A 13,741-nucleotide genomic window follows, 5' to 3' on the forward strand; every position below is an offset into this window, starting at 1 on the left:
AAGCATTTATGGCTCATCTTTTCCCTCTGGGCTTTATTTTCATAGCCATTGAGTACCTAGAGTTTTCATGGTGGCCAGTTGCCTGTTTGTTAGTGAAATGAAAAGTGCAGTTACGCTGAAAAATCCAAGCTGTGGTACCTTGGTTTTTCCTAGTTAGCTGAGTTTGAATGAGTTAAGTGGCACTTTGGGATTTGAGTTCTTTTATTTGCCTTTAACCCCTGCAAATGGACTGCCAAGTCAGAGTAAGATGCCATTTCTTGGTAATAATCCATTATCAATAAGCTGTTGTTTGCATGCAGAATTCTCTGTGTTTTTTTTTCCTAAAAAGTGTTTCTTTCTGTATTTCAGCTTGTTAGTGACTTATTGGAATTCTGTTTCTACACCTTCCGAGAGTCTCAGGCACTGAAAGTAGAGTTTCCAGCCATGCTGGTGGAAATCATCAGTGACCAGCTACCAAAGGTGGAATCGGGGAATGCCAAGCCCCTGTACTTTCACAGGAAGTGATAGAAAATGTCTTAAATGGAAGAACTTTGCCTTAAGTTTCCCTGTGTTATTCCACACCCATGAAGGACCCAAGAAACCATATTTTAAACATGCTATTTACACTTGGTCAGCAGTCTCTGAATAGGCTAAAATCATACGAAGGGTTTGGGGAATGGAAAGCAGTTGACTTGGATTGGGCAAGACCTAGATGTTTGGAAATTACCCCATTAACCCTAAAACACTTAGAAAATGTTCCTGTTCCTCTGGATGAAAAGCCATATCTAGTCAATAACTCTTTGATTTTGATATTTTAACAGATGGAGTTTTAAATATGCCATGTAGTTTCTGGTATTGTTTGCTTGTTTTAAAAGGGTTCGAGAACTAATGAGAACTTTTTAAAGCTTACCCTTGGTTTGCACATAAAAAAGTCAATATGGGGCATTAATATTCTTTTCTTGTAAAAAAAAAAAACAACAAACAAAAGCTATATATATACACACACATATATACACACACACACAGACACACAAACCCTAATGTGTAAAGTAATAACAGAACATTTGGTGTGGAATACTCTGTTATCCCCACCTGTGGCATTTGTTATCCCATCCTATCCCATCCTATATGATATACACTGTGTCAAGTGTCCATTTACTATTTAATTAAAAAAAGGATAAGACGTGAAAACAAATGCCCTGGTATCAATTTATAGTATCTATTGTGCTGGCTTTACAAATAATTTTTTGCAGTCTTTTGCTGTACTGTACATTGCTGTATGTATAAATTGTGAAGGACCTGAAATAAGGTGTAAGGAACTTTTGTAAATGAGACAAAAAAAATCTTTAATGGTTAATAGGATGAATGGGAAAGTATTTTTGAAAGAACTCTATTTTGCTGGAGACTATTTAAGTACTATCTTTGTCTAAACAAACAAGGTAATTTTTTTGTAAAGTGAAATGTTCTGCATGCATAATGAACCGTTTACAGTGTATTTAAGAAAGGGAAAGCTGTGCCTTTTTTAGCATCATATCTAATTTACCATCCTACAGTATCTGTTGTAAATAACCACACTTAACCTTTTCAGTTGTATTTAAGCCTTTCTCTTTGCCTCTCTTTTTCTCCCTCTTGTCTCGCTTGCAAGCGTGTATGTGACTTGAGCACATCTTAGAAATCCTGCTTCGTATTTCTGTAGGAACCTACACTATGTTGTGTTTGCCACTTTACGAAGGTTTCATTTAACAAGACAAATTACGGTCTCTCCAAAGCTTTTGCCAGCTTAATGATATAGTGAGTTCTTGCCCTCTCTTCCCTTTCTCTCTCAGGGGAACAGGGGTGAATAAGATGTTGAATGATATTTCTTTTTTTTTATTAAGGTTTCCCAGATTGTTTGTTTTCCCTTTGAATACTGGATACATAAAACATCTTAAAAGGTCAGATTATTATTTCAGATGAGGGAGAACGATTTCTGATTATGATGAAGGGAACATGCAGATCATTACAGTAAGTATACGGAACAGATTTGTACTGGTGAGAGGGATGGTAAGGTACTGGTGAGGGCAGATGAGCTGAGTAGGATTTTTAGTGACAAACTCAAACCGTATGTAATTTTGTAAGCATTTTTGTAAGAATCAGAATAGAGCTGAGAAGACAAACGTTCACACTACAGGTTCAACTCAGTTGGTCTGATTTTTGTCTCAAAAATGTTTTCTCTAGAATAAGACTGCAAAGAAAAACTTTTTGTGGTGATTTTCACTATTTCACAATTTATAAGCAAAATACAAAATTTTGGAGTAGAATAGAGGACAGGTGAACTTTTCTGAGGCTCAACTGTTGCTGCCATATGCTCATGTTTAAATAGAATAGTTTTTCAGAGTCCTAATCTGTAGTGTTCTCTCTGGGTGCCACTGGTATTTTTGAGCTCCAGTTTGTCCCTTGGCCGGTCGGAATGTAGCATTTCTTCTAAATGGCGGTCGAATTAGGAATTCTACCCCCTTTCTGAGTCCCAGTTTTGAGGTGCACTTTGGTGCACTGAAGACAGTCAGTGCTACTTGTCTTTTTAAATGACACCTGCCTTATGCAATGGGTAATCTGTAAAGACTGTATTCAGAGAGGGTTTTTTATATATAAATATATACATACATATATTATTTGCATTTTGGAAGTCTAATTCATAGGCAGATCTTTCAATACTGACCTGCACAGCAATATGAAAGCCAAACTTCCAATGTGAGATACACAGCATGCAGACTGGTTGTTTACAGTAAAGACACAGTCATACATCCATCTCTTCATTTACTTTTTTTTAAAAAAAAAAAAAGTCTAAAATAGAAAATTTCAAAGCCAGGTTCTGGGTGAATACAGTCTGCAGCAGCTTTTTATATTAACAAAGTTACTGCCTCCTTTTCTGTCTCAGAGTAACTTTGCTTGATTAAAATAGCAAAGCCATATTCTACACTTCACTGTTAAAATGCCTGTCCCAGTCCAAATTGTTGTCTGTTTGCTCCTATTTTTGTACCTTATTACTTTTAATCTTGGTTTGGTACAAGTCATAATTCACAGAAACTTCATATAATTAAACACACTAAATTAGTTTTAAAAAGCAATTTATATCTTTATGCAAAAACGTATGTCTGTCTTTGCAAACAACTGTAAGCAGATTATAATAAATCCTTTACTTTAATCACCTGTTGTTTATGAAACCATTCATTGATTATTATTTTTTTGCTAGAGATCATTGAAGTAATAATAGATACAATTGGATATAGATGTTGTAAGAGGCAGTATTCTCTTATCAAGGACACTTACGCAGAATAGCCATCACTTTTTTTAATCTAAACCTGTGTACAGCAAAAAAAAAAAAAAAAAAAAAACAAACAAACCACCAAACAAGCTTAGTTTTTAGCTACTGAGAAGTTACGTTCTTTTGAATTTGTTTAGAATGAAATAGGCGTTTGTCTCCTGCAAAATACAAGCCAAACTCAAACACCTTTTAGAAGTGGGCTTCTGTTCATGGAGCTAAATTATTTTGTTGTAAGAAGGAACGGGGATATACAGCAAGAGCATTGTATACACAGTTAAAAATGTAAAATAGCGTTCATGTACTGCAGTGGGTATTTCAGGAATTACTACACATCGCGCGACTGAACGGTTGCGCGAAATAAAATAGAAAAGACTAAAGTTTGCAATATCAGAATCTTATTAAAAAAAGATACTTTACAATCAATAATGCAAAAAGCTAATTCACAGGGTGGTGTTTTTCACTGACTTGTTTAAACATTTATGAAATTAAACAATTCTACAGTTAATGCACTTTTAATTGTTTATTAAAGATTTGACTTTTTCTTTTTTTAGAGCAATGTTTTCAGCTGGAGGTCAATGACTTGATAAGATAGACAGCAGTTCTGAGGCCAGGAAGCTCAGAGGAATGTTTTAAGAATTCTTGGAGTTTAAATAGATTCCTGAATGAAAAATAAAAGCAGCCAGCAGTATGGTGTAAACAGTAAAATCTATGCATAATGATGCATTTATAATTAGGGATTTGCTTCTGTATGTTTAAAGCTTTTTAAATAAATAGAAAATATTGTTTGGTCTTTATGTTAATGTCTGCAAGTACCTATTTTTCTTTATTTTTTTTCTTTTTTTTATACAAATTGTACAAATATACATGAATTAAACTGGTTTGATTGCAAGTATTTCTTGCATTTTCATCTGAGATAGGTGGTGGTGCAGTGATATCCTTAGAGACAAGCTTCTGCGCATCTGGAAAGGATATTAAACAACATAAAGTAACAATGCAATATAACATCTTTCTTCATACATCTAGCAATTTGGTTTTATCAAGCTCTATTAATTTGGATGATGCAGCACGTACGATGGCTTCAGCCAGAGAGCAGCTACTCACGCTGTAGAATGAGGAGTGCCCAACGGTGAGGAATGTGGTTCACTTAACCTGGATAACGGTGCTTGCCAGATGTGCTGACACTGTTACACGCACAAGCTACATCCCACTCAAAGGAACAAACCCTGCACCCTTCAAGAGCCAGACAGGCCTGGCTGCCAGTCTCAGTTAACCTGGAGCTGCTGTACACATTGACTGAGGTTAGTTTCTCTCATGGAAATAGAGATTCACTATTTTATATATACACGATTTCCCCCGTGACTACATCAAACTGCCTTCTCTGCGTCAGGTCTTTTTCCAGTTACAGTAAGATAGTTAGAAGGGGAAATAAAACTCTTTGTTCCATGCACTATCTAGCTCAAAAATTCACCGCTAAGTTCTGCATGAAGTAAGGTGTGTGGTATAAGACCACCATTTAATTCCATTTTGGTTTTTTAGTAACAAGGTACACAACCTTTTTATTGCCAAAAATCCTTGCACCTGCCTTCTGTTTGCTGAACTGTCAAAAGGAAAGAATAGTAGAGGATCAGCAGTGTTAAGAAAACTTTCCCGGATGTTTACAAGCAGATGTATCTGTCATATGCTGTTCTAGAAATAAGGAAACGCTATCACGACTTAAAAACATAATGAAACTTGTAATCTGACCTCAAGCTGGGACACTGCTTTCTTTCAGGCATCTACAGAGACTGGGAGTTTATGAGTAGTACAATATTACTGAGATAGAAAGGAGTGAAAAAATTTCATTTCAAAGATTTTGCTAGGTAAAACAGGCCGTGCCATAGGGGTTTTAAAAGAACACTTTAATTGTAGATGTTGATAGGACAAAGTTTATTTGGTGGTTACTGCAAGCACAGCTGAGGGCACGCGGTTAAACTCTGATGTAGAAAACAGTGTCCAAGGCACATTCAGCTTAAAAGGTGAAAACTCCAGTGAAGGCTTTCAGTTAAACCGTGTTCAGCACTGCTGTATTTACAGCCTACGTAAACCCACTGTCAGCAACAGATGGACTTTTCTCTTTAAATTGCAAAGCAGGTAAGAATCATGAAATGGGTTAAGAGAAAAACAAGGAACAGAGCATTGAGAAAGGCAAGTTTCTCCCTGAGTCTTTTCCGTGATACAATTACAGAAGCTCAGCTAGTAAGCTGTAAGCTTACAGAAGCTGTAAGCAATGTAGCAGCAACACTTATTTTCATTACAGGGCAGATGAATCAGCCAATGAGATTTTTCTTTTGTCCCTAATGAAAGACAGCATCAGAAGGAAACCTGCCATGAAGATCAGCTGGGACAATGATTAACAACATTCAGCAGCCTGAAAACCCCGGGGTTTTTCACCCAGCAGAGTGAAAACACTGCCCAGCCAAGGCGCAGAGCTGCGCACTGTGCAGTGACTAACAGACTGTAAATTCCTACTGATCCCAGCTAGGAAAGAGTCTCAGCTTTTCCATTAATTATTCAGCAAACCCACATTCAACCTTCATCCTCAGGCTGAGGGATTCAATCTCTAGCCCCACAGTGACGGCAAGGCAAACGTCATTTTGCATAAAAAGCACAAAATGGAGTGGTTTTGTTCCCCCCACCTAATTCACCTTCTCTAATTTTCAGCCTGTGTCATGCATTCGCTACCAGGAGTCTCAGCCTTTGAAAACTGCCAAGCACATGCCCCTACACACAGTAAGCAGTGCATGGCAAGGGAGAGGGAACACAACTTGAGGATTAAGCTGAACCTGTAACCCACAGCTGTGACACACGAGCAGTTCCCCATGAGAGGACAGTCAGGCCAGACCCATGGAGAATGACCACTCCTGCTGCCAGGCCAAAAGAGAAGAGCCCTTTGACCAGCTTTCTCCACAACCGCTTACCTGTCCTCCTTCCTGCCTCAAGTTAACACTGTGTTGCTCTGCTCTTCCCAAATCTACCAAACCATGGAAAAGGCAGACAAGAGGCATACCCTAAGGCCCAGCTTCAGGAAAGCAAACAAACTCAAAGGATGGGAAAGGGGCCTAAAACTTTATGTGATTTTTAATTTTTAGTATCCTTTAATCTCTACTTCCCAACAGTCATTCCGGGGGCATCATTTACAGCGCTGTTCAGCAGTAAGGATGAAGAATTGAGATGTGCCACAGCTACTCGGCTGTACAAGTCTGTACTCGGCATTAGTATGACCAGGCTGATGTGGAAACCCATATGGTGGGTAAGAGTTACCACAACTAAATTCATAAGAGGCAGAGTGGTTAGCCTGAAAGCCAGATCTGATCTGGCCCAGCTCACACCACTGCCTTCAGACAACATCTAGGACGTGAGAAAGTTTGGATTATTATTACCTCTGCTCAGTGTATCATTTCTCAGTAGAGAAGGTTTCTTCTTGTTTAGGTTCTGCATGGCTCCAGAAGTAACAGGAGTCTTGAAGCATCTCATCTAAAGGCAAATAGGGTCACAGGACTGGATGGAAGAGATGCTAAGTCTTTTCTTCTCTACATATCAGCCTTTTTAAACCACCTCAGTTAAAAGGGAAAAAAAAAAACAAAAAACACCAAAACAGAGAGCTAGAGCTGAGAAATACATTGAGAATTTTGGAAGACAACAGGTAGAACAAGATCAAACATGCACGGCACATTTAAAATGACAACAAAACAAATGGAAGGAACTTAGAAAGCTTGTAAGCTTCAAGTTATCACAGCTTCGCTACCTGAGAAGCCAGCATACCTAGCTGCCACGCCTACTATGCCAATACCAAGGAAGATTTACATTCTTCCTCTTCTTTCAACATTTTCCACCAACTGGTAGCCATGAAAGCTGAAGCTGGCCACACAAACACCATCCTGCCTCCAGAATGACTCTAAGGCCACAAATTAGTTGACAGAGCTGTGGGCCCAGGCAACACGATACCCAGCCAGAACAGCACTTTGCCATGTGAACAAATCTGAGTAAGGGAACCTGCACTCTGGTGCTGTATGTACTGGTGCAACTATTTCCTTAATACTGAGTCAAGAAGCAAATGAAAGAACCTGATCTCCTTCACAGAAGTCCAAAAGTCATCTTCAGTGCTTGGGTTACTTAGCCACTATGCCAAGACAAGAATTGCCTAAAAGTTGTATGGCAGAGAGTCACTGCTCACATACCACGAGAATACACCAAATGAAACTCCTCCAAGCCATGAGGTTTAGCGCTGGAGAGCTGTACTGACCTGGCCCACTATTGCTCCATCTGGAAATGATTTGTGCGTACTCCAATGGTCTTTGCAGTCTGGGCAAAGGAATAAAATAATGGCACGGAGTTAAATCTTAAGGGGGAAAAAAGCCATCCCAACCTTAAGGCAGTATTAAACATTAACTGGTTTACTAATCACATTAGTTAGAAAAACTTGCAAGCTAAGTATATTTGCAGTAAATGACTCAAAATCCACAGAGTCCAATTTAACAAATAAGTGAGCCTGTATTAGCATGTCATCCTGTCATATTTTCCTTCATCCTCTCCACTGCCTCCCAGAGGGTCTTACTTGAAGGAGAGAAAAATACAAACATCAATGATAAACTGCACGTAACTTTTTTTTTTCCCCCCCAATTACCAGGCACAGATTTATACACCACAAGATTTCTGGAAACTTTTTCTATGACCACAGGTAACTCTCTTACTACTCAAATAGTTCTACAAGTTATGAAGCAGCTACTTGAGGATTCTGATACTGTGAAGTATCATTAAGACCTTACAACTGACAATTACAGGGGAGGAAGGGAAGCCTAGACAGACAGACAACAGATAAAATGCCAGATGCCTCCAGGCTGCACAAGGATCATAGCCAGAGATTCTCTTTTTCTTTTGGCTTGAGCTTAGAGTTGCCTATTTCAAGTGAGGAACGTTCCCCATCCATTTTGGAGCCTGCTTGAGGCTGACTGCACACAGCTGCCAATAATTATTTCACATCATAACTTACTTACAGAACCACAGCAAAATATTCTCCAACATAGGAATGACTTAGGTCAAATAGCAAATAACATTTTATTTCATTTACAGTGATATTTTTGAGTAGCAAAGGAACCATGACATATAGGAGCCTGTAATAAAAGTTCATGTGTCTTATCTTTATAAAATAAATGAAATCATACGCACAACATAAACGAATGTGTTCTTTGAAGACATTTGAAAAATGTCATGTCTTGATACCTATTTTTTTACTTACTCGTGTCTGTTCCGTACTGTCTCTTCCACTTTGAAATATAATTTAAATGTCAGTAGAATAGGTTTTTTAAATGCAACAGCATTTTCCAAACCCAAATAATATTCTGTTAAAAAGGCTGGTTATCGACACGTAATCTCCAGGACACTAAATTTATAAAAATCTTCTTCAACTGATAGTTGAGTCACAAATCAACCAAATATTTGACTTAAAATGCTAGTGATCTTGCAAACAAACATACCACTACAGCTCTTTACAACTGAAAAAAAAAGCACCCTATTAAAAAATTAACCTACCCCTCCCCATCCCCCTTTTCTTGTCCCCCCCACTCATTCCAACTCTTAAAGAATCTTTTTTTATAATTCATATTTGGCAACACTTAATGTCCTTATATAGTTTAGGATCTTCAACCCATAGTCAGGCTCTTCGTTGATTAAAAGCAGTCACAAAAGTAGAGAGAAGTGACTATAACAAAAATCCATGGATACCATGTACACCTTCGTGGCGTTCAATGCACAAAGCTATAAAAACTGAACGTAATTTTGTGGAATAAGTCCTCTCTTGCCATTTAGCGTGCCTTCTAGCCATCCTGGTTCTCTGGAAAATTGCACTGCAAAAGAAAAGGAAAAAAAATAACTGCATCCTTCTATGCTTAAATTAGTACTTTCAAGCTTTCGCTCCCTGACACCAGGCAAAGCATCCATAAAAACATCAAGTCTTCTGCAATGACGAGTTTCAGAATCTGGCTAGGAAAGATGAGGATGATTAACTTAGCTTAAATACTTGCATAATATAGGTGCTTGAACTATCTTCTGCAAATTATACATGGTGAAGTAGCTTTTAAGTGCAGGAGACTTCATTAAGGAAACAGTTAATGGAACTTAGGTTTATAAAATAAAAAATCTAGATGCCTTTGGGGAGAAGTTAGAATTCATATCAAACAGTGGGAAACAATGTCAGTAGCTGGGGGCAAAGCAAGACCAAAAGCCTGTCTTGAGCAGAGGTGATGAATCTGGAAGCTCAGAGCCACAGAAAAATGGCACAGGACCTTACTCTGCATTAAAAGTAAGGATGTGAAGGATTACAGGGGAAATCGAAATGAGCCAGATCTCACTCCGACTATCATCTCTTCACAGAGTAGAGCTGCTATTGGAAGAAACCAGTGGACAAAATCTGAATCATTCTTCTGGTTAAATCCTCTCTCTGAAATTCAACTACGTAGTGCTAGTCACCAAACTTGAAGGAAAGGCTCGAACGATATGCCTTGATCCTTTATTGCCATCCTAAGTGTTTACCGCTGCTGATCCCAGAGTTTATGCGAGAGTATCCGTGAATCTAAAATAAGAAAAATTTCAGCTTAGCCTCTAAGTGCCCCACAAGTTATTCTGTGAACAACAGAACTAATGAAATCCAGTTTCCTATATATATTTTGATCACATTTGACAGGAAGTTAAAAAAGAAGCATAAGCTACATTTCTCTGGAAAACAGACTAAAAAGTCCTCAAATTTCTTATAAGAATATGATGCAGGTACCTACTTACCTATGTAACTGTAAAATCCCACTTTCAAAAGCATCGTCAGGCTCTAAATTCGAGCACTTCAAACATACTTTCCCCTATTTTTTTCCTTGTGTCCTGTTACTGTCAGACAGCAAAGCTCAAAGCTGTGCTCAGAAACCACAGTTTAAACAACAGGTAAACCTCCAAGGAATCCAGAAAACAAAACTGCTTTCAAACAATACTGACAGTTTAGACTCAGATCAAAAGTCTGGGCTTATATTTATAATGAATGTTTGACAGAAAGATTCTAAAGGAAAAAAATACATCGAAAATTACTTTTTAGGATCTCTGCGCACACAGTAACTTACATTACTATTAGTAATTAGCAGGCCCTCCTCTCCCTTTGTCATTTTTATTCCACAATTACAGAGTACACATGCATTTGAAAGTGCATAGCTGACACCACCACAAACCTCCCTCCAGAAGCTCCACCGCAGCGGCTGTAATTCTACCCTCTCCAGCAAATACGCCAGCAGCTGTAGCAGGCAGACAAACCTCTCCCTGAGATCTCCCATGCCTACAGAGCACATCTGTGTTACAGGAAACAAAACTCCAAAAAATGACAAATTAGGAAGAAAAACAACTAGAAAACCTGGAAGGAGGAAATTTCTACTTGTCCTCCGGAGCTCAACCTCAATTTGCATTAGAGAGAGGATAGATGTTACCAGCATGTGAGTGTCTATAAATCAAAGGCCTGTTCAAAATGAGGGTAGCCCTCATCTGAGAGGATCACACCGAAATTTAAGTTTACCTAAAATTTACCCAGGGGAGGAAATGCTCCAACTGTGCTGAATCACTTGGCTCAACACAACAGCAAATTTCAGAAGTACTTTCTAAAGAGGTTTGATAACATAATACTGAACTCTGCACACTGCAGCACGCTCAAAGATAATGCACAATAGCCGAGCAATTGGACTTGAATGACAAATATCATTTTCAGCCCACAAGACTAGACATGGATGGTACAACTGACCTCTGTGCTTGGGAAATTAAATATCATACACGTATGTTACACAGCTCAGGGCCTCGTCATTTGGTATTAAAGTTTCTTGTAGACTCTGTGAAGACTGAAGAAGGAATTAGCACTCGGATAACACGGAAGATCACCATCTCTAGAGATCAGCTGTCTTTTAAAAACTGTACCAAGAATTAGTTCTTAATATTCAGCAGTGGCGGCAACCGTCATGTCGGGTAAGACTTCTGCCCCCATTCAAATCACCTTACATGAGAAGGGTTAAGATACCCACGTACATCACTGACTTCTTTTGTGGGCAAATGATATTAATGTGGAAGCTATCCAAATGTAAAGCTGCTTTAAGCTCCAATGATCCTGTTTTCTTTGCTAACTCATTTCCAAAGTTTCGTGTACAACAGCATTCATTGAAAATACTAAAAAAACACTTTATCACACAAAAGACATTTTGCTATCATGCACAGCTCTTCTTAAACCTAGCACAAAGGCTATTTCAGAAAAAATACCCTGCTCAAGAGAAGATGTTCCATAGTGTCCCCTTTCTGTCATTTCTTTTCCATCAACAATGATCACAGTTCTTAGCACTTTCTCGGGCCTGCCCCATTTAAAAATACCTTGCTGCAGAAACCACACATTTGGCCTTAAAACTACAACTTGTTATTGGACCAAGTATCACATAGGACTAAGTTTTATGTTGGCTAGGGACAGGAGGAGAAAATATTTGTATTGTAAAAGATATAGATCAGAGAACTAAAAATTACATGTTTTCAGCAGGGTTTAACAGGTGTACAGCAAGACTGCACAACAAGATCAACCAAAGAACCACCACCAAAAGCCATCACCCTCTTAGGATGGTGGAAATAGCAGCAAAGCTAAGAGCCCAGAGTGCAATGGCAGCTTCCTCAACACCTGCTGCAAAGCCATTTCAACAGTCTAACTCTGGTGGAGGCAAAGCGTAGAGGAGAATGTCTGACCATCAGTACAGATGGCAAGCGCTACGGAACAATCACGCCAACTCAAATGGACAAACTTAGATCTCTAAGTAAAAGCTTTCCTGATTTCATCTAATCAAGAAACACAATAAGGTCAACTTGGCATTTGCAGCCAAGTTCTTCTTACTTTTCTGTATTCTCCCTAGGAAACAGCTTCAATATTGCCAATGTTATGATTATCTAACTGCAAATACATAGAATCTGCAAGCAGCTCTTCCCAGAGACCCAGTGCTATAAGCAGACCTTGTTCTGCTCTGGCAGCTCAAATGTTTCACAGGTCTCGACTACAAATGAGACCAAGACTCCTTTCCACAGTGGTATTAGTTCATTGCCTAGGTGCCACTAACTTTAGCAGGACTGAATCAGACACTGATTCACACTGATTTCCACACCTTTGTGGAAACTAGCTGTTTCTGGAGGAAACAGAAACAGGGGAGGCAATTTAACATGCATGGTGCCTGGCACAAGATGGCCTCCCTTTTTGATGGACTACTTTACCAAAAAAGTAATGACCCCAACGAGCTACATAAATGAGGACTGACTGCATTTTGTGAGCAACAGCAATCTCCCTGCTAAAACCACAACACCAGAATACACTTCCATAGAACTCAATCACGCTGGCCGCTTTTCCACCAAGAAATTAAATTAAGCAACAAAATGTGCTTGCAAGCCCTCCATGTTTAGAAATCCCTGTGGGTTTTTGAAACGATCCCTACGGGTAAAGTTGACTGCAGAAATACACAAACATTTAGCATGCTGAGGGTTAGCATGGAATTTGAAATTTAAACCCTTGCTGTTTCCCTTAAGTCTGTTGTGAGAAGCAGAATTATCTTGTGGACAGGACACAGGGCTAGGAGTCAAGGGGTCTACTTGTGACTCTACTAAAGATTTACTGTGTGACCACAAATAAAAGAGCCTGCCTGTAAGGGCTCAGGCTTGTGAACGAAAGCAAGCACACTGATACACCACGACAAATTAGTGAAGGTGGGATTCAGCTTGCAGATTGAGACCTCTCTATACAGAAGGGTCTAAGCTCCTGTTAACAGCTGGTGGAGATCTAGTCAATATAATGAATAGAGAGAGCACCCAAAGAATAATTTGGCTCATTCTAAAATAGAGGCAAGTGGTTGGTCAGCTGAGTTCCTGCCAAGTTCCCTGGTGCTATAACTTGGCGACCTGTGTGTACACACTGAGACTTCCCACCCCACCTGACAGCTGAACATCTCTGACAGTCCCACACACACACACCAGCTACAAGGTAAAATGCATCAGTTTAAACATAGAATCATAGAATCATAGAATGGTTTGTGTTCCAACCCCCCTGCCATGGGCAGGGACACCTTCCACTAGACCAGGTTGCTCAAAGTCTCATCCAATCTGGCCTTAAACACTGCAAGGGAGGGGGCATCCACAGCTTCTCTGGGCAACCTGTTCCATTCTAATATTTCTCTTCTGGAGACCACTGCTTACACAACACTATTGGCAGGAGCAAAGTCAGACTGGTTAAGGTCAAACTACCTTCAGTGACTTTTTAAAACTTCTAGCAAAGTCAGTAGGAATTTGGTAGTGCTCATCTGGTACTTTTTATTGGTGAAGTGATTGTAACTTTCAGCAGCAGTTTGAGGTAACTACCTGCAAATGGCATGGAGGTATCTGAAAAGG

The 13,741-nt window shown here is 39.2% G+C and overlaps 2 protein-coding genes across 5 annotated transcripts in view; one reads left to right on the plus strand and one right to left on the minus strand.

Moving 5' to 3' along the window:
- Window positions 1-4,087, plus strand: part of NR3C2 (nuclear receptor subfamily 3 group C member 2) — a 218,602-nt gene extending 214,515 nt beyond the window's left edge. For all 3 annotated transcript variants that reach the window (XM_068402663.1, XM_068402662.1, XM_068402661.1), the window contains one exon: window positions 349-4,087. In XM_068402663.1, the coding sequence (XP_068258764.1) occupies window positions 349-504 (156 nt within the window). In that variant the 3' untranslated portion in view covers window positions 505-4,087. The remainder of the gene's footprint in view (window positions 1-348) is intronic.
- A 4,798-nt stretch (window positions 4,088-8,885) lies between these two features.
- The window catches only part of ARHGAP10 (Rho GTPase activating protein 10), a 153,057-nt gene continuing 148,201 nt past the window's right edge, over window positions 8,886-13,741 (minus strand). For both annotated transcript variants that reach the window (XM_068402751.1, XM_068402752.1), the window contains one exon: window positions 8,886-9,165. In XM_068402751.1, coding sequence (XP_068258852.1) covers window positions 9,077-9,165 — 89 coding nt within the window. In that variant the 3' untranslated portion in view covers window positions 8,886-9,076. The remainder of the gene's footprint in view (window positions 9,166-13,741) is intronic.

Source organism: Nyctibius grandis, chromosome 6, assembly GCF_013368605.1.
Source record: "Nyctibius grandis isolate bNycGra1 chromosome 6, bNycGra1.pri, whole genome shotgun sequence".
NCBI lineage: Eukaryota > Metazoa > Chordata > Aves > Nyctibiiformes > Nyctibiidae > Nyctibius > Nyctibius grandis.